The sequence below is a fragment of the Nannospalax galili genome, unplaced genomic scaffold (assembly GCF_000622305.1).
Source record: "Nannospalax galili isolate Female #2095 unplaced genomic scaffold, S.galili_v1.0 scaffold1340, whole genome shotgun sequence".
Classification (NCBI taxonomy): domain Eukaryota; kingdom Metazoa; phylum Chordata; class Mammalia; order Rodentia; family Spalacidae; genus Nannospalax; species Nannospalax galili.
The window spans coordinates 767,937-787,326 of NW_008346293.1; the positions used below are offsets into that span (position 1 = coordinate 767,937).

A 19,390-nucleotide genomic window follows, 5' to 3' on the forward strand; every position below is an offset into this window, starting at 1 on the left:
GTGTTGTGGCAGGAAGCTGCTGTCTTAATAGCTGTGGCATTAGGAAGCAGCTGGCCTTTCAGAGCTCTCCTTGTAATGATTTTCTCCCTGCTGCTGCACGGCCTTTTGCTGTAGTGATGTAGCTCTTAACTGGCTTCATTAACTCCTGAAAAGAAAGATTCTCAGCTAAAATACAACTGTACATACTAATGAAAAAGACTGCAATGGACTAATTATATATACATAAAATCACAGGATTTCCCAACGCACTGATTCCTTTCTTTAAATAAACAGATTCATTTCAAAGAAAATAAAAAATGACAGTGAGAGCATATTTTTCAAAAGAGTAGGGACAACGTTTCTTCCTTAGGTCATATCCACTTTAATCTGAATATTAAATATTCAGGAAAAAGAACATGGAATAAACTTATGTCTGTTTCTGTGTATGTTTTCAAAGGAAAGAGATAATGAATGAGCAGGAGGACAAGAGGAGGAAGAGATAGAGGAGAAAGAGGGTGAGAAAGAGAGACAGACAGACAGAGAGAGAAAAAGGAGCATCACAGCGTTGGCCAGGGTAGTCCAAGAGACTCCCAAAATTACCAGGCTATTGTCACAGTCCTTAATTGTCTCCCAGCACTTGAAAGTGAGACCCTATTGCTGAAGACAGGGCATAATTCAGACACAGGACTTGGAACAATGGAAATGACCTGAAAGACATCTCCCCTGAAGGCTAGCTCTCATAGATTTGGAGAGCGCTACACAAGCTGGTAAGGGAGAACAGCAATCGGTGGTCCAACCCCAGCTACACACCTAAAAGAACCATACCAATGACCAGCACAGAAAGTGATATTGGTGTAGTATTGGCACTTTTATCTTGGGGGTAATCAACAGCTACCTAATTGGACTTAAAGCCCATTCAGTGGGAGGAAACTCAGGTGTGGCACTTTAAACCTAGCCAAATACACATAGCTGGACAGGCCATGGATCTTAGAGGCTCATAGGAACCTAGAGCAATGGTGTCAGCATGCACAAGACCCACGAAAACACAAGCAGACAAAAACCCACCACAGAATGTGGAAATGGACAGGAGGCCCCAATCTGAGTCAAAGAATTATTGGCAGCTGAGACTGCTGGGTAAGGAAGAGCTGATCTTCTTAAAGGGTGGGATTCTAGATAGACTGACTAGATCTCAGAGGATAAACTTGTACTGAGGGACATCTGGGGACACTAACTTGACATGATAGACCTTAACACAAATGACAGAATGTATGAATTCCAGTGTGGGGATATGGGAGGGGGCCAATGGGGAAGGGGATATAAAGATGATTGAGACGTTCTGTATTAAGGATACAGTAATTTGAACAAAATATAGTCTCCAATTGGAATTCAGTTGTTATTTTTTCAAGTATTATATTCATCAGAATTGTTAATAGACAAATGTTTCTCTACATGCACAATTTCTCAAGAGAAAATGCCACGCAAAAAGTTGTAATTAGGCTTGTCTTTGGTATTTTAGTTGTGCCAAATGTACTGTTACTTAGTCTAGGCTGTTTTTCTTACTGTCATATATATATATATATATGTGTGTGTGTGTGTGTGTGTGTGTGTGTGTGTGTGTGTGTGTGTGTGTATATATATATATCTTATATGAAAGAACAGGATAGATTGTGCAAGATCAGAACTGTCATTAACTGGTTTATTCCAGCTGTGAGAGAGGAAATTGTCTATCATTAAATCATCATGCCTTTCAGGAGTCTCTGCATAAACCCTGCTAGCTTTGCAATGAATAATTTTATTTTGTTTTTGTTTTTAAAGTAAGTTAGGGATTGGGGAGAAGGCTCAGTTGGTAAAGTGCCGGCCATGCAAACATAAGGACCTGAGTTGGGATCCATCCCATCACCCACATACAAGCTAGGTGATGTCAGTGCCTGAAACCCCAGCACTGGAAATACTTGGAAGAATCTCTGAAGCATACTGGTCAATCAGTCCAGCTAAATCCATGAGGAAGACCCTGTGTCAACCAATAAGGTGAGAACAATCAAAGAAGACACCTGACATTGACCTCTGGCTTCCGCAGCCATGCACACACACGTGCATGCACCCCCAAATATGTATATACAGACCACACACACACACACACACACACACACACACACACACAAACACACACACTCAGAAACAGTTGAAGCTAAAATTTAGTATCCAGGACTCATTTGCTCAGTGACTATGCAGCTATATTAGGCTGTACCAAGATATTTTGAAGACTAGATCTTGGAAACAGGTAAATTTCAATTCCAGTTGCTGTTGTAACAATTTACTAGCTTTGTGATAATGGGAAGGCTTCTGAAATACCTAAGGTTATGTTCATTTATATGGAAAAAATGGGAGAATTCCTACAGTCTACAGGCAGAAGGACAATAAAATGTCATAATGCATTCCTACAGCCTGCATACAAGGCAAATAATAGGAGTTAAAGAAGTGGCTCCTGAAATGTGATTGCCTGTTTTGAAATCAAAATTGGAAGTCACTAATTTTCTTGTGTCTTGTTCTCATTAATAATGTTACAGAAGCAAGAAAGGCCTCTTAAGAGCTTGGATGGAGACCCAACTTTCCAGGTCTGTCACCTAGTCCCAGGATCAACCCTAGGAAGGTGAGTTCACCTTAAGTCATGCAAAATAGAATCCTTGGAATAATCCTTCTCCTTAAGGAGAAGGTGAACTTTTCCTACAGGGAGTCCCCACAACCTGAAGCAGCAGCTTCCAGACCAGGTCTCAGACACACAGCTTTCCATAAGTCTGTCCGCTTCTCTGAATTCTCTAAAGAGTAACCTCCTTTTCTATGTTTTTTCTATGCATGCTTTCCCTAACACTTTGGCCTGCCTGAAATTTGGGTTTCTTTACTTTTTCTAAAGCCCCTCTCCCTACCATGCTGCTGCTAGTTTAACATGGGTCGACTTCCGTGCTTGCAACTGACCTGGATTTTTCTCCTTCTCTTCTCCAATCTCCTCCTTCCAGCAGCTGCTGAGACTTAAAGTTTGCCTGTCCTGGGGGTTTTTATTTAAAAGTCTAATAAAATTGGCCTAAAATTCCCATTTGAGTCCATTCTTAAATTCTTTTATAAATGAGACTAAAAGGGAACTCATTTCTCCCATGTCAATAAGATGGAGCTAGTTAACTTTCAGGAGCAAATGTGTTAATATATGCAAGTGGGTAGACTACCTGCTGATACGTAGTAATAATAATAATAAGCCTTCATATCGTTCAATAAAATCAGAAGCCTGTATCACCATAGCAATATTAGTCTTACTGCAAGTTGTCAGGCACTATCTTAGGTCATGAGGACAGGAGGTAAAAGACACTTCCAGCATAAAGACAGGCAGAGTCTAGTGAACTTTGTTCTCCCTCCACAAATTCACTGATCAAGGCAAGCTTCTATTTACTAATACTTGGCTGAACACACGCTAAGGAAAAATTACATGAAACCTTTGATGAAGAAATGATTTTGCTCTGTTTATATCTAAGGATAGTGTAAAACCGAATAAAAGGCCAAGGACAGTTAGAATGGATCATAATTGTTATCTGGCCCCCATCCTAGACATGAAAGTACAAATGCTTTATACTGAGAAAAAGCAAATCATGAAGTCATCTTTCAGGAGTTTACTAACAAAATTATAAAATCTTCTTGTGCTACAAGTGTATACACACACACACACACACACACACATACACACTCCACTCACACTCAAACCAAAACTGTCTAAAATGCTAATCAGCCCATATCAGAAGAAACAGAGATGGGCCAGTGGATGTGCTGAAAGCCAAGTCATTGGGGAACAAAATGCCCAAAGTAATTGGAGTAGGAAATCAAGACCCAAACGACTTCAAGTGAAGGACACATAGGGCTGACCTAACAAGAGGACACTACTACATTAAAATAATGTTCTTTTAAAAAGGTTAAATGCAGAGCAAAAAAATTGGAAGATACGGACTGATAAGTAGACTTCTGGATTAAGGGTAATTAATATGAATCAGCAATGTGCTTTGACTGCTGAACTGCAGTCAGTGGTGGCCAGTAGAAGCCAGCAGGGTCTATGTAAGAAACAAAGACCCTGCAACACCACTGGTGACACTAGGTTCAGATGTCACCTGTTGTTTATGAATACTGAACATTTTAAGGTATGTTTTTATTGGCTTTTCTTGCACATTTCATATAATAAATATTAATCATATCTAGATCCCCTCGCCCATCCACATCCCCCTCAAAGCTTCACCCCCACCCCCCAACTAGATTTTGTACACTCTGTCATATATGTTAAGGCCTATCAAGTCAAGCTTTTGTACCTAGATGTCCCCTAGTGCAAGTTCATCTGCTAGGATGTAGTCAGCCTCTCTAGAGTCTCTCCCTTAAAGAATATCAGCTCTCCCTCACCCAGCAGTAATCAATTGCTAAACATTACTCAGCTAAAACTCTCTAGTTCTACGCTGGGTTTTAGTCTGATTGACTCTGCATGGGTCTTGTGCATGCTGTCAACATTGGTGTAAGCTCCAAGAGACCTGGAAGACTCTGTTTCCTTATGATCATGCACCAACCCTGGCTCTTACAAACTTTCTGGCCCCTTTTCTACAATGGTCCCTAAGCCCTAGGTAGGTGAGGTTTAATATAGGAGTCCTATCCAGGGACACAAACTCTGCAGACTGTTATTCTCTAGACCTTGGCCAGTTGTGGCCTTCTGTGTTCGTTGCACTCTGTTGCATGAGGAAACTTTGCTGACGAGAGCTGAAGGATAAATTAGTATGAATACTGAACATTTAGAGAGCCACTGTGAGACAGAAGGGAGTGCATGGTCTCACTCAGCTGGAATGTATATAGCACCTTGGATTCAGCCTTTCCCTAGATGCTGGGAATTTAGGAAACAGGATGAGTACACCCACCACGGTCTCTTCTAAAGATGGCAATGGGTGGTAAGTATGAAACAAAGAAAAGTAGTCATAGCATAGCCTGGATAAGTGCCATGAGTAAAATGAAAAGAAGGTGGTGACTTTAGGAAATGACAAGATTGAGTAAACAGACCAGGTGGTGGGATATTGGACATTGGTGCGATATTGGATCAGGACCAGCCATTTGAAGATACATTAAAGAGCACTCCAGGCAGGGGGACAAGTGCAAAGGATACAAGATGGAGAGACTGAGGAGCAGAGAGAAGGTTACTGCGTCTGAAAGCAGGGAAGGAGGGAGGTGTAATAAACCAGAGGGGAAAGGGAGGCAGGGTCAGATCATGCCACACCTTGTTAAGGGAGTGGTTCCAATTCATCATGTAATTACTAGTCATTTAAAAATTAAGTAGGAGTTGTAAAATAATTTGAATTATATTTTAAAACATGTTTGCACTGCTTTGTGACAATAAATTGAGGATGGGAAGCAGGGTCACAGTGGAAGGCAAAGAGGGTACAAGGTTGGGGAGGCCCCAGGCAAACGGGGAAGAGGCAGCGGTTCATCAAAGCTGATGCAAAGTGTGCGCTATGGGAATGAATGTGTCACCAAAGGCACCGTGAGGGAAAAGATCTTTCTGTCAAGGGAGGAACCTGGGAGATATTAGAGACACCTATCTCCTACTCATTAGTTAGCTCACTTCCAGAAAAAGGGAGCTTCTGCCATGTTGTCAGAAAAGGTAACAGGCTTTCTGTCAACAATTTAAAAGGCTGTGCACCTCCAGATTAGAGCCCTCCTCATTTATCACACACATTCTCTCTCTCCCTCTCTGTCTCTGTCTCTCTGTCTCTGTCTCTGTCTCTCTCTCACACACACATACACACATACACACACACATACACACACACACTCACACACACACACACACAAACACACACAAACACACTGAGGACACTGTATTTCCGTAACAAACTTACTGGAGCCCTGCTCATTCATCACATACATTCTCTCTCTCTCTCTCTCTCTCTCTCTCTCTCTCTCTCTCTCTCTCTCTCACACACACACACACACTGAGGATACTATATTTCTTTAACAAACTTCCTACATGGATTAACTACATTAATGTGAAAAAGGTACTTCATGTGAGCCTTTTATGATAAACACATAGTAAATGTTAGATTATAATAACTATCGCTAATAGAATTCCTTTTGTTGAATGAAAAATATAGGTAATTTTTAAAGGATTTTTGTTTTAGGAACTTTTTGAAAGGTGATGAAACATATGCCTTCTCTCCAGAGGAATGCAATATATGTACACACACACACACACACACACACACACACACACACACACATACACAAGACTCTGTACACAACTCAGTACTAAGTAGAATCCTTAACGGCCTGTCAGTAAACACTTCAGGAGATTAATAAACCCTTAGGGTTTATTGATAATTAATTTCAAGTGGAGAGAGTTGGGAAAGGTGGGCTTACATGTAACCTTGTTAACAAGTGAAGAAGTGATAACAGGGAAAGTTTCAGTCTTTTCTTTTTCTTTCTAAAAGTTATGTAGTTGCCTTTAGTGAGGAAAATATCATCACAGAGAGACGGAGGGTAGAGGAAGAAGGAGAGAAAGAGGGAGAAATGGACAGGCAGTGAGAGAGGGTAAAAAGGAGAGAGAGAGAGAGTGAGAGAGAGAGAGAGAGAGAGAACAAACTGAGAGAGCTGAGAGGGACCAGCATTAGGATCCTGAATGGCACCTCCAGAATCAGAGCTATAACCAAATAATCACGAAGCTTCCATCAGATAGAGATGCAAGCCAGGGTTAGCATGAGAACTGAGACGTCTCTGCATCTTCCTTGAGCTAAATGGGGAGAGACCTGCCAGGGCTGGGATTCCCATACTTCGGTGGATGGTTAGTCATACTCGAATCAGTCTTGAGTAATCCTTTTTAGCATTATTCAACTGCACTCTGCTAGGGCCTGGGAAAGTCTGAGAATGAGAACTCGTCTTGTTTACTACAGAATGCAGTCATGCATGACTGTATCTGCAACTCCCCCCCCCATGGCTAAAAGAACCATGCATGAAAGAGCTATGAGTCAAATCAAGGGGTTGGATTCTGGACCGAACAATGGGCTTTATGAAGGTAAACCTGTAAGGACAGTGTTTAGCACAGGAATGGCTAGACCTTTAGACAAATCTTGGCAGAGACATTGAAATGGTAGCATAAGCTTTGAATATAGTGTTTGAATTAAAATGATCTCTCTCTCTCTCTCTCTCTCTCTCTCTCTCTCTCTCTCTCTCTGTAATGTGTATGGTGAGTGGCTGTTGTATGTCTATGTGACTTGCATGGATCCTTTCTTCAAAGGAAACCTTACATAAAAGTCCAATAAATTACTTAGAAGGAAAGTCATTTTCAGTACAAGCCTTTAAAATATCACCAGATAAGGCCTAAGGCTGGGCAGGAGGCAGAGGTAGGTAGATCTCTGTGCAATTTAGGCCAGCCTGGTGTACACAGTGAGTCCCAGGCCAGCAGCGACTATAGGGAGACCATATTTTAAAAACAAAACAATACAAAACAAAATAAAACAAAGCAAAAAGCCCACCAGAAAGTAAATAATAGAGAAAAACTTATATATGGTAAAAAACTTGAAGTTAAACTCAGGGTACTTTCCTCTACACCAGCTTCATCCAGTTACCAGTCTAACTCAGCATACCTCTTCATGGACTTGGGGGAGAGTTCCTTTTCTACTTCCTTTACAGTCATGCTGTAAGAGTCCACATTGTATTCACTGTCGTCATCATACTCGTGGTCCAGCAGGGTTCTTGCCCAAGTCCCCATGTCATACGGGGGCAGCATTCCTCCAAACTCAGAGGGCAGGATCTCAGGATGAATTAGCTGGTGTAGACTGTTCAGGTTGTTACCATGCAAAAATATCTATAAATGCAAAGGGAGAGATGGGAGGAAAACACACAGAGATAACCAAATAGCATCCAGTGGCCATGGAGAAGAGGAGAGGATAGAAAAGCAAATACAAGAGGTTTCCATGTCTGTTACGATGATATTTAAACTTTTCACCTATTCTGTGAAGTAGGCAAAAGTGCATTATTATGTAGTATTTCATGTAAAAATTCTGAGGGACAGACATGTTTAGTTTCTGGATAACTACTGGGTTAAAGAGCGAGAACCACATACATGCTTTTCTGCTTTTCACTCAGAACAATGAGCAAAGAAAATAGTGCTCTTGCGTCTCCATATCACCCTGGTGTTAGCTGTGCAAACCTGGTGATGTGCATAATTACGCTGCTCAGAAAAACCCCTTCTCGTGGGGATTCAATTCCAGGGCTATCCAAGTTATCAAGGTCCAAACCTGCTATTGGTATGCAATCTATTGTCAATAAAAAAGAATACTATAGACATGATGTTATTGCTTTATTTATTTTAATATTTTATTTATTATTTTTATTTTATGTATACAAGTGTATTGCCTGCATGTATGTAAGTATACCCGCAGAGGTCAGAAGAAGGCATTGAATTCTCCTGGAACTGGAGTTACAGATGGTTGTCAGCCATCATGTGAGTGCTGGGAAACAAACATGGGTCTCCACAAGAGAAGCCATTGCTCTTAACTGCTGAGCCATTTCCTCCAGCCCTGATATTATTGCTTTATAATGTAAAGTGGATGAGGTGAACAAAAGTAGAGTAGCATCTTCATAAGGAAAAGCTGGATGAGGTTCATACCCCAAAGGATATGTGTTCTGCATTAGTGCCAACATCCTTTGTTCTGGAGATTTCCATATTCATTATCCAAATGGAAAACAGGATAAAGAATCAAAGTGCAACATCATAAGTATACTTTAGTTATAGGTGTTATCTACCTAGAGTATTTTTATAAAGCCGAAGACTAATTCAAGTCACAACCTCAACATTGTTACCTTCATCAATTGCTACCACTTTCTTCTTTTTTATTAATATTTAAATACCATTCATTAACATGTTAATATACAAAACTGAAATAAGATACCAGTGAATAAGAAACTATTTTCAGCAATTAATAGAAAATAAAAACCCCTATCAGAAAGTCTCTTTAAGAAGACAGCTCACACCCTGGTTGCAAGAGACAGAGAAATCAAGCTTGAACTGAGCTGGAAACATCCTCCATGCTGGTCAGATTTTACAGTGCTGAGGGGAAGGGGCATCAGTAGTCTTATTTATCTGCTAATCTTGCAAATGTCAATATCAACTCACCAGGCAAGATGTGCCCACAATAGTGGCATGACTGTTAACCATCTGCTCTAAGACTGGTTTTAAGGACCGCTCCACAAGAAGGAATTTATGTCTACTTCTGTAAACCACATTTTTAAAAAATCATAGCTGAAGAGGTATTGGGCCCTAGGTGGGAACATATTGCTACTGTTTAGCTAAATTACATTGCACCAAAATGCTTTCTAAATATTTATGTTTAAGTCCATAGATGAATGCACCTCTCTGAGAAGTCAGAGAAGCTTCTCTTTGCAATGAATGCCAGTGAATACAGAGACACGTGGCTACTCAAGACACAGGGTTCAGCCCTAAAAAAAAACATTTATACTATTCCCACTAAGTCTTAGGGGACACTGTGGAAGAAGGGGAAGTAAGAATGTGATAGGAAAAAGTGAAATACTTTCTTATAAGTGTGACACAGACAATGTAATCAAGATCCAACAGCAGCTGCCGACAATGTGCTTACACAAGACCAGCCTGTCAATAGTCCTGCTGAACTACTGGCCACAAGTGGATTATAGAGGAGGGGCAGACGTTGTCTTCAATAGTGTGCCTACTGATGAGATGGCAAGGCTGTAGTGGATAGTTCTAAACCCGCGGTCACATAGAAAGCTCTAGTTAAATTCAGTGGGTCATGAAAGAAAACAAAAAGACAAACATGAATGTGTGCAAAGAGATTTTAGGGGTGTGGATTATAGGGCTGGGAAAGAGATAAGAGAGAATAAAGGGGGACCATCATCAGAAGGCACTATAAATCAACATATATACCAAACTGTCAAAAAAAAAAACAGATTAAACAAAAGATTTAAAAGAAAAAAATGTGGAGTTCTAATTCTTTCTTCATAGCCAGTCTTCTATTATCAATTAGGTGTGGTCTATTCTCAATCTAAGAATCATAGATCTTTAAAGTATAACTTCTCCTACTTTTTTATGTCTACCACCTCAAAACCACATACCAACCTTCTCCAGAAAGCACCATATTTATTTCATATGAATTTTTGTAATATTTATTTGATAAGTGCAGTTTGAAAGTAAGTTAATTGTATACTTCTGGTTCAAGATGAACCTTCATTTTTGTCCCTGCCTTTAGAATCTAGATTAAATATGTAGGAAAGTAAAGAACTAGTAGTGTGTAACATCATAAAATTCAGAGGAATGGAACTCACTAATTAAGTATCTTTAATGAATTATGGGAGATTAAAAACAGGTGACAACCAGTCATTAACCAAAGTACACAGGACAATCAGCTTCCTTAATACATGATTACAGGAGGCTACACAGGTAGAAGATGCCATCTGCCCTACAGTGAACCAGGCTAATTGTGAATTTAACACCTTCCTGCTGCAGTTTGAGATCACAACAGCTAGTATTTATTTCTGAGCAAACATATCAACACACACACACACACACACACACACACACACACACATAAACCAATATAGTTCTAATCAGAAATAAGAATACTTTTCATAAGGAAGTTCTGAAATTTTTATTTCATCAGTTTTCCAACTTTTTTGGAAAAAAAAAAGCGAGAATAGAACAAAATAGAAGACCCAAGCATGACTATACAAATTACAGCCACCTGAAACTTGACACCTCGATCCACTGGAGGAAAGACAGCATCTTCAACAAACGGTGCTGAGAAAACTGGCTGTCCAGCTGTAGAAGAATGAAAATAGATCCATATCTGTCACTCTGCACAAAAATCAACTCCAAATAGATCAAAGACCTCAATGTGAAACATGAAACACTAAAACTGTTAGAAGAAAACATAGGCAGTTACCTACAAGACATAGGTATAGGAAAGGACTTTCAAAATTGAACTAGATTCACTCAGGAATTAAGGCTAACAATTGATAAAAGGGACCTCATTAAACTAAAAAACTTTTGTACAGCAAGGGATACAACTAGTCAACTGGAGAGGAAGCCCACAAAGTAGGAGAGAACCTGCCAGCTATATCTCAGATTGAAGGCTTAATTTAAAGAATACACAAAGAAATAAAATAAACACTCAAGAAATAAAATGGCCCAATTGAAAATGAACTATAGATCTGAACAGAGAGTTTCTCAAAAGAACAAATAAAAATGGCTAAGAAACACCTTAAAAAGTATTCAACCTCCTTAGTAATTAGGAAAATGCAAATTAAAACTACTTTAAGAGTTCATCTTACCCCAGGATGAATGACTAAGATCAAGAAAACAACTGACAACAAATGCTGACAAGGAAATGTGGGGATTTCCTCACTCACGGCTGATGTGATTGCAAACTGGTGCAGCCACTGTGGTAATCAGTGTGGCGAATGCTTGAAAAAACTGGAAATAGATCTACCACATGACCCAGCTATACCTCTCCTTGGGCATACACCCAGAGGACTCGATATACTATGACAAAGATAACTTTGTCAGCTCTTTTCATAATAGCTACAAAATGGAAACAGTCTAAATGTCCCTCAACCAATAAATGGATAATAAAAATCTGGTGTGCTTATACAATGAAATTCTATTCAGCTGTAAAGAAAAATGAAATCATGAAATTTGCAGGTAAATGGATGGAACTAGAAACAGTCAACCTGAGTGAGGTAATCCAGGCTCAGAAAGACAAAGTTTTATCTCATATGTTCCTCAATGGGCTTAAAAAGAAAAAAAGATAACAGAATGTAGATGGGAAGGGTGGACCTGTGAAGAGGTTGATGTGAGATGTTGAACATGATCAAAATATATTGTATGATATACTCAAAGAAGTCATTAAAACCTTATTTAAAATTAAAAATAATCTAAAATATTTTAAGTCATGCAGGATTTGTGATTAAAAACAATCCCAAGCACAGGAAATATAATCTGACACACTGCTGCCACGCCAACACTCTGCTACCTCCTACCTCAGCATCCCTCCTACCTCAGCATCGCTCCTACCTCAGCATCCCTCCTACCTCAGCATCCCTCCTACCTCAGCATCGCTCCTACCTCAGCATCCTCTCCAGCTTTGGCCTTACTTCCACTCTCACTGAGGAAATAGGGCTGCAGCCAGATGAGATCCACCCACCAGCATCTGTGTCTATGTGTTCCCTTCCCCACTAGAATAAGAAAACATAAACCTCATAAAGGCAGATCACTCCACATGTTACAAAGACCCCTTCTCTCTCCTCAACTCAGGCATATTTCCCAGTAATTATCCCTTATTTGTCCATATCACAAATTCCTCCTCTCTGTCTAATCTGAGAAAAAACTGACTGATTCCACTATCATAAAAACAGACACATAACCCCTCTCTTGGCTCTTTCTCCACTTGCAATTGTTATCCTAGCTTCTCTCCATCCTTGACAGCAGAACTCACCAAAGAAATTTCTATTCACTGTCCAAATACAAGGACCCTCTTCTCACTTTGCACAAATCTTTGCCCTGAATCTTAACATTACCTGAAATCTGCTTCTGCCAAGATGGTTTCTCCTGCTAAACTTAGTGTTAAACTCTCAGTCTTCATTTATCTGGAACCCTCACTAGCACTGGGTAAAGTACATGGCTTTCTTCACTGAAACATTCTCTTTGAGTATCATTGGTTTTCTTCTGCCTTGCTACATTCTTTAGTAATTTTGCTGAATGTTCCAACAGCTTACCCTTGCAGAACCCAGGGTCCTAATTCCCAGATTTTAAACAATGCTCTATCATAATTTCTTTCATTTCATTTCAATCTGTGGCTTTATAAAACTAACTGTACACTAAAGACCTGTGTCATGAATTCATATCTTGCTCTTGAGCTCCATATTTGAATTTTCATTCTCCTTGGCATTTACACTCATTGTTCAGTGGGTACCTAAAACCTAACTCATTCTTCCCACCCCAAACTGCTTCTCCCTATTTTCAGCATCAGGTAATGGTTTGATTATCCTTCTAGTTTCTCATAGCAAAACTCATAAAGTATGCTTTATTTCTCTCATTATCCAAGTTACTCATAAATCATTTCTGTGCTGTCACTCTGATGACCTCCTCCCCTACAGTCCTCACTCTAGTTACTGCCATTCTCTACTGCTCTATGGAACAGGCTGCCTGAATGATCTTCCGGCTTCCACTCGTCTTCCTGCTCTCTCTTAACTGGGCAGCCCAGATGCCCATGTCAGCATACAGGTCAGATGATATCATTCTGCTCAAAATTCTCCATTGGTTTCTCTGTTCTCTTTGAGCAAGCCCCACAGACCCTACAAGAGCTACTCTCATGAATGCATCTTCTATTACTCTTTTAGAATATTTACAACGGATCTTTCTTATTCCTAGAGTCTTCTGCCTCCACATGTCCCATGACTTACTCTCCTATAGACTACACAGTCTTTGCTGCAAAGCATCCATATCAGGAAACCCTCCACAGATGAACATATTTACTGCTCTATCCCTGCCCAATGTGGAAAACAGTATTCAGTTTTTCTGGATCATGTGTTTTTAACAAGACCATTCATCTTACAATGTGTTACTTAATTTAGTTTCAAGATGCACATTCAGCATGAAGATTCAGAAATCATAATAAAGTATTGCAAAAATGCCCTCCATATTAAGACACTCTGTTAGAACTTTTAAGTGTGAACTGCTCCTCTGGATTGGATAATAGAAATGTACCCCAAGAGGTCAACTGGTAAAGTTTTGCTTTTAGATTTTTTTCTTCATCATGATTAGTTCTATGCATTAAGATTTTTATTGAAGTGTAGAAATGTAATCTTTGCTTTATGTGTTGATTATGTAAGTAGAAATTGAAGACATTTAAACTCTATTTTATATGAACATTTCCAAGTCATATAATTTTACTAAAACTGCAAAGTTCAATTACCCTGCTTCCATCTGGAATGGTGCCAACAATGCATTCTTGTGAACGTTGTTAAAATGATCCCATTCAATCACAAAAACCCAAACTTATTGCTCTCTTTGTTTACTAAACTTGATCCTTTCAGCCTTATCTCAAGAGAACAGAATCACGTCATAGCATGTCAGAATGAGACACTCATACAGTCAAGACCTTTCAAGTTCCTCTCATTTCACCCAGACTGAACACCCAAAGCCCTGTAATGGCACATGATCATATGTACCATACTTCTTCTATACTAGCCCTGACTACCTTCCCTATTGTTCACTCTACTCCAGTTTTTCTGGTGTCTTTGCTTTTGTTCGGTGTTGTAGATATATGTCTACCTAGGACTTTTGTTTTTGCTAGCCCTTCTGTGCGGAAGTTTCTTCCACATAAACCTGCACCTCCAGCTCTACTACCTACTCATAGTGATACACAGCAGACATCTTAGCCTTCTACGCCTCAGTTCCCATTTATGAAGTGAGAAAAAAGGTGAATACTTACCCTGAAGTGCTGCTGCAAGGATTAAATAAGTTGACAATTGGAAAATGTTGAGATCAGCATGTGGCAAGAGTAAACACACATAAGCATTACATAGTGTAATTTGAGTTAAATCCCCAGCAGGTGTTTTGGATAACCTGATTACTTCTACATGAAACAAATCTTGGAGGTGCATTTCTGAAGCACTTCAGTATACTTTTGAATGCTAAGATATGCATAATTTCATGCTTGGTAGTAGAAATAATTTTAATATAAATTTTAATTGTTCAAATAGTTCTTCCTCCTAAACTATTGGAATATTTTCAACAAACCCATGCACATTCAACCCTCTCCTCACTAGTACTTGATGTGAACACGTAATTACTGTGGTTTTACACTCACAATGAAGGGTTTAAAATACTAGAATATCTGAAACACTTAATAATTGAGACACATATTGCTATTATCATCCACATAGGTTTAGAAGTGAGTATATTGCAAAGGAACTAGTCATTTAGTGGTGATTAGCACAAGGAGGTAAAAAGTGTTCTAAATATGGAGCTGGATGATTTGAGTTTATGTATTAGTTCTACAACTTTACAGCTGCATATATACATATATATATATATGCAAGTTACTTCTCTATCCTCAGACTTCCTTCCTCAGCACTGAAAGAGTAGAGTGTGTTTACTAAATTTACTTTTCAGAGTTTATCTAGGAAAGCAGTAATCAGAGGCTGGTGAAGAAGGGAAGAAATAGGTTGGTTCATGGATACAAATTTTTCTTTTGGTAAGAAAAATAAGTCAGGGTCTAAAGTGATGGCTCAGAAGTTAAGAGCACTAGCTGCTCTTGCAGAGGACCTGGGTTTGATTCCCAGCATTCACATGGCAGCTAAGAACTGTCAAAAACTCCAGTTCTGGGGGCTGGAGAGATGGCTCAGCAGTTAAGAACACTGGTTATTTTTGCAGAAGACCCGGGTTCAAATCCAAGCACCCACATGGCAGCTAACAACTGTGTGTAACTCCAGTCCCAAGGGATCCAACAGCCTCTTCTGACCTCCATGGGCATTGCACGACATGGGTGCACTTACCTACATGCACGCAATACATGCATACACATAAAATAATAAATAAAAATAATTTTAAAAAGTCCAGTTCTGGAGGATCCCATGCCCTTTTCTGGCCTCCTGGGGCATTGCATGCATGGGTACACTTACATACATGCAGGCAAAATACTTATACACATAAAATAAAGATAAAAGTAAATAAATAAATAATTTTTTAAAGAAAAAAGAAAAATATGTCAGAATGAGGTGACTATAGAAAATGATAATTCATTGTGTATTAGAAAATGCTACGAGAAAAAAATTTTTTGGCCTTTATGAAACAGGGTTTCCTGTAGCCCCAGCTGGTCTGGAGCTCACTATGTAGACCAGGCTGGCCTTGAACTCACAGAGATCCACCTGCCTTTGCCTCCCAAGTGCTGGGATTACAGGTGTGTGCCACCACGCCTGGCTAAGAAAAAAATTTAAGTGCTTTCATAACAGAGAAACAATAATTTTAAAAGATGGATACATTTACCCTCATTTGAATACTCCACAATGTATGTATGTTTTCATAAATACATAAATAAAAAGCAAATGTTTAAGCAATATTTTAAAGGTACTTTCTAGAACTGTTAAAAGGCTTAAATGAAATACTGTAGATTAATGTGCATTTTAAAACTCTGTGTTCAATAAAAATGACTGTTCAGATTTACCATGTACCATGTGCTGACTATAATCATTGAAATAAGTTATTATGATCCCAGGAAAATCATGCTTTTCTTTTGTGTACTTTTATTATCCTCCTTGTTAGACGAACCTCAATCTTAGGCTAATTAGAATAACATATACTTAAAGAAAGATCAAACTTAATGCACTTTAGCATTATTATCAAAATACCTGATGTATTGCTACACAAATATATCAGATCCTGCAAAATTCACTTCATTTCAGTAAATACTGTGAAATAGCAAGTATCCATTCATTGACAAATAAAATACGAACTACATCTAGACCTTACTTGAAATTGCGAGTGCCAATAATAATGTGATAACATGACATAATTTTTTTGAGCTTTACAGTAAGACTGTCAAATTGAGTGAATGTACTGAAATGTTCTTTCCTTTTGGTGAGAAAGCAGAAACGCTTGTTTTTAAATCCTCCATTCACAAAACATTGGTGAGAATTAATCATAAGTACTGCAAGAATTTTAAAATGTATTTTATGCTGAATACTTATGACAACATTAAAGCATACTTTATCATGACTGATATTAATCACACAGTATTGACCATAACTCAGTGAATAGAGTGGGGAACAGATTGTAAAGAAAAAAAAAAAAAACCCTACCCTTTTCCGAGTCTTCTCTTTCAGGAAAGGCCGGATCACAGTGTACAGGGCATGGATATACCATGGTTGATTGACAAAATGAATTCCTCCAAATCGCGCTGGGAAGCTATCCTAGAGCAACATGGAAGGGATAAAAGTCAGGGTGGGCTTTTCTACACTGGGATGGTTCAGGAAGATCACATGGTGTTCAAACACATAAATACACATACTAAAAGGAAATTATCTGTGCAGCAAGAGAAAAGCACTTTACCACATGAGACCCTCTTAAGAAACTAAAACAATGTATAGTAAAGCAAGTCTTTCTCAAGAACAGGTTGCTAAAAAGAATTTCTTCAGTTATTTATAGTGGAAATGATATTTTATATCAAAGTGCACTTTAGGGTCAGCATGATAGCTCAGCAAGTAAAGGTGCTTTCTGCCAAACCTGAGGACCTGAGTTCAATCCCTGTGACCCACAGGGTAGAAGGAGAGAACCAACATCTAAGGATTGTCCTTTGACCTCCACATGTGCACATGTGTGCATACATGCACACACATATACACACACAATAAACCAATAAATAAACAAATAAATTAATAAGTGAGAAAAGAGACTGGAAAGATAGTTTGGTGGGTAAAGGCACTTGTCACCAAGCCTGAGCTCAACCCTCAGTACCCACAGGATAAAAGGAAAGAACCAATTCCTACAAGTTTCAGGCACTTCTCCCCACTTTAAATGTAAAATAGAACATGTTTCAAATCATATTTTATTCGCTTCATCTTATTATTTATAGGATTTATTGTAAACATTCTCTGCTTATTTCAACTATAAAGAAGCAAACAAACTGAAAACCCCGAGTTACACTGCAGGAAATCTGAGGGTACATTACTAAATTAAGTGAGAGGAGAAAATTTCTGAGCTCGCTCCAGGGGAACAAAGTGAAAAGTTGCTAAAGTCAGCCTCCTCTTCAGCAAAACTTAATGTAAGTTTGAGCCAAAATGACAGAGACAATACATTTGCAAGATGACAGTTTTATAGAGTTTGATGGTAGAAAGATGTTGGATTTATTAAGAACCCAGAAGAAGCTGGCTTGAGGATGACTTTCTCCAGACAAGGTCTGTTCCAGCTCTACAGGGTATGAGGTGTTAGTCACCTTGCATGGATTTAAATTAATTTCCCTTCCTGGGGCTTCCCTATCTCAAATAATAAATTTCAGACACTCATGAGATAATTATGGACTTGAGCAACCTAGGAAGATTGTCATCATCGTCATTACTAATATTGACATGGTTCATTTTGCATCTAGCTGTAGGCATGGCAGGGCAATTACGTTGGTAGTTTTCTGTCCTGCTGAAGCTTTCCCTCAGAATACACACCCAGAGTAATGCAGGATATATATACAGTCGCCTATTTGCCCTCAACAGGTACAAGCACACCCACACCAAGCACCCAGAAGCCTGTACAACTGTGGGTTCTGGCTTTGCATTTTACTCCAGAGCTGCCTGGACCTCTCCTAGTGTCCTCTTTGTCACTGCAGAATTTGTGTGTGTCGGTGATGCATCCAGAACTATTTTTCTTATAATGTACCTAATACCTTTCTCCTTCAATGGCAGGAAGATTGTTAGGAACTAATATCCTCCTGAATTACCTAAAGCAGGACTACTTACTACACATTTAAAATTTACTCCTGAATAAGCATTTGTTCTCTACAACAAAACTGAATGAACACTAGCTCTCAAAGCTATTAAGCCTAGAGTCTTAGCTCAGAATACTTAGGTTTTGACAATTATAAGGGTTTCACACACTTTTGTTCCTGGAAAATTAGTACGTACTATTTATATATAACTATCACATAATGTTAGGAGTTTCATGTACATGTCTTTCCATGCACAATGGGCTCATACCAAATTATGGTTGAAGCAGAGTGTGTCAGCAGGAAAGGGCCTTGCTTTCAATTAAGTAGAACTAACTCAGAATTCTGACTTAATCAAGCACCAAAATCCAAAATGTAATCAGATTCCTTCTTGTCTCCTCTGTGATTTTTTTTCTAAGCATGTTCCAAGTCTTCAAATATTTACACTGCCTACCCCCAAGACTGTGAAGCTTCAGATTTCCATTCAACAACCAGGCCAACATGAACCCAAGAAAACCTAAAAACCATCACCTCTATGCCATGCTGTTTTCATGTATGCCCTGATACCAGTGGTCACCAGCTATTTCATGGCTTGTAGACTTTGTTCTCTCCCTTTTGCCCAGCATGGTCACCTCTATCCCTTTACATATCTTCTGCTCCTACTGAGCTCTTTAGGACTTACCTCAGGAAGCAGCATTTCCACAAAGCTTATTTTTGTTCCTTCTCTCACATCTTACCCTAGTGCTCACTCACAAAAGCCCTCCCTCTGCCACTAGCATCACCATGCTGAAATCAACCACCGCATTTGTCTCATTAATCCCAATATGTCTTTATATGTGTGTGCATGTTTGTGTGCACATATGAGTATAGGTGTGTATGCAGGTATGTGCATATATATATATATA

The 19,390-nt window shown here is 39.1% G+C and overlaps 1 protein-coding gene across 2 annotated transcripts in view; it reads right to left on the bottom strand.

Annotated features, from left to right (window-relative positions):
• The window catches only part of Clvs2 (clavesin 2), an 84,620-nt gene that overhangs the window by 5,706 nt on the left and 59,524 nt on the right, over nt 1-19,390 (bottom strand). For both annotated transcript variants that reach the window (XM_029568127.1, XM_008842726.2), the window contains exons 3-4: nt 16,873-16,983; nt 7,626-7,846 (exon numbers count right to left, since the gene is read on the bottom strand). In XM_029568127.1, the coding sequence (XP_029423987.1) occupies nt 7,626-7,846; nt 16,873-16,983 (332 nt within the window). The remainder of the gene's footprint in view (nt 1-7,625; nt 7,847-16,872; nt 16,984-19,390) is intronic.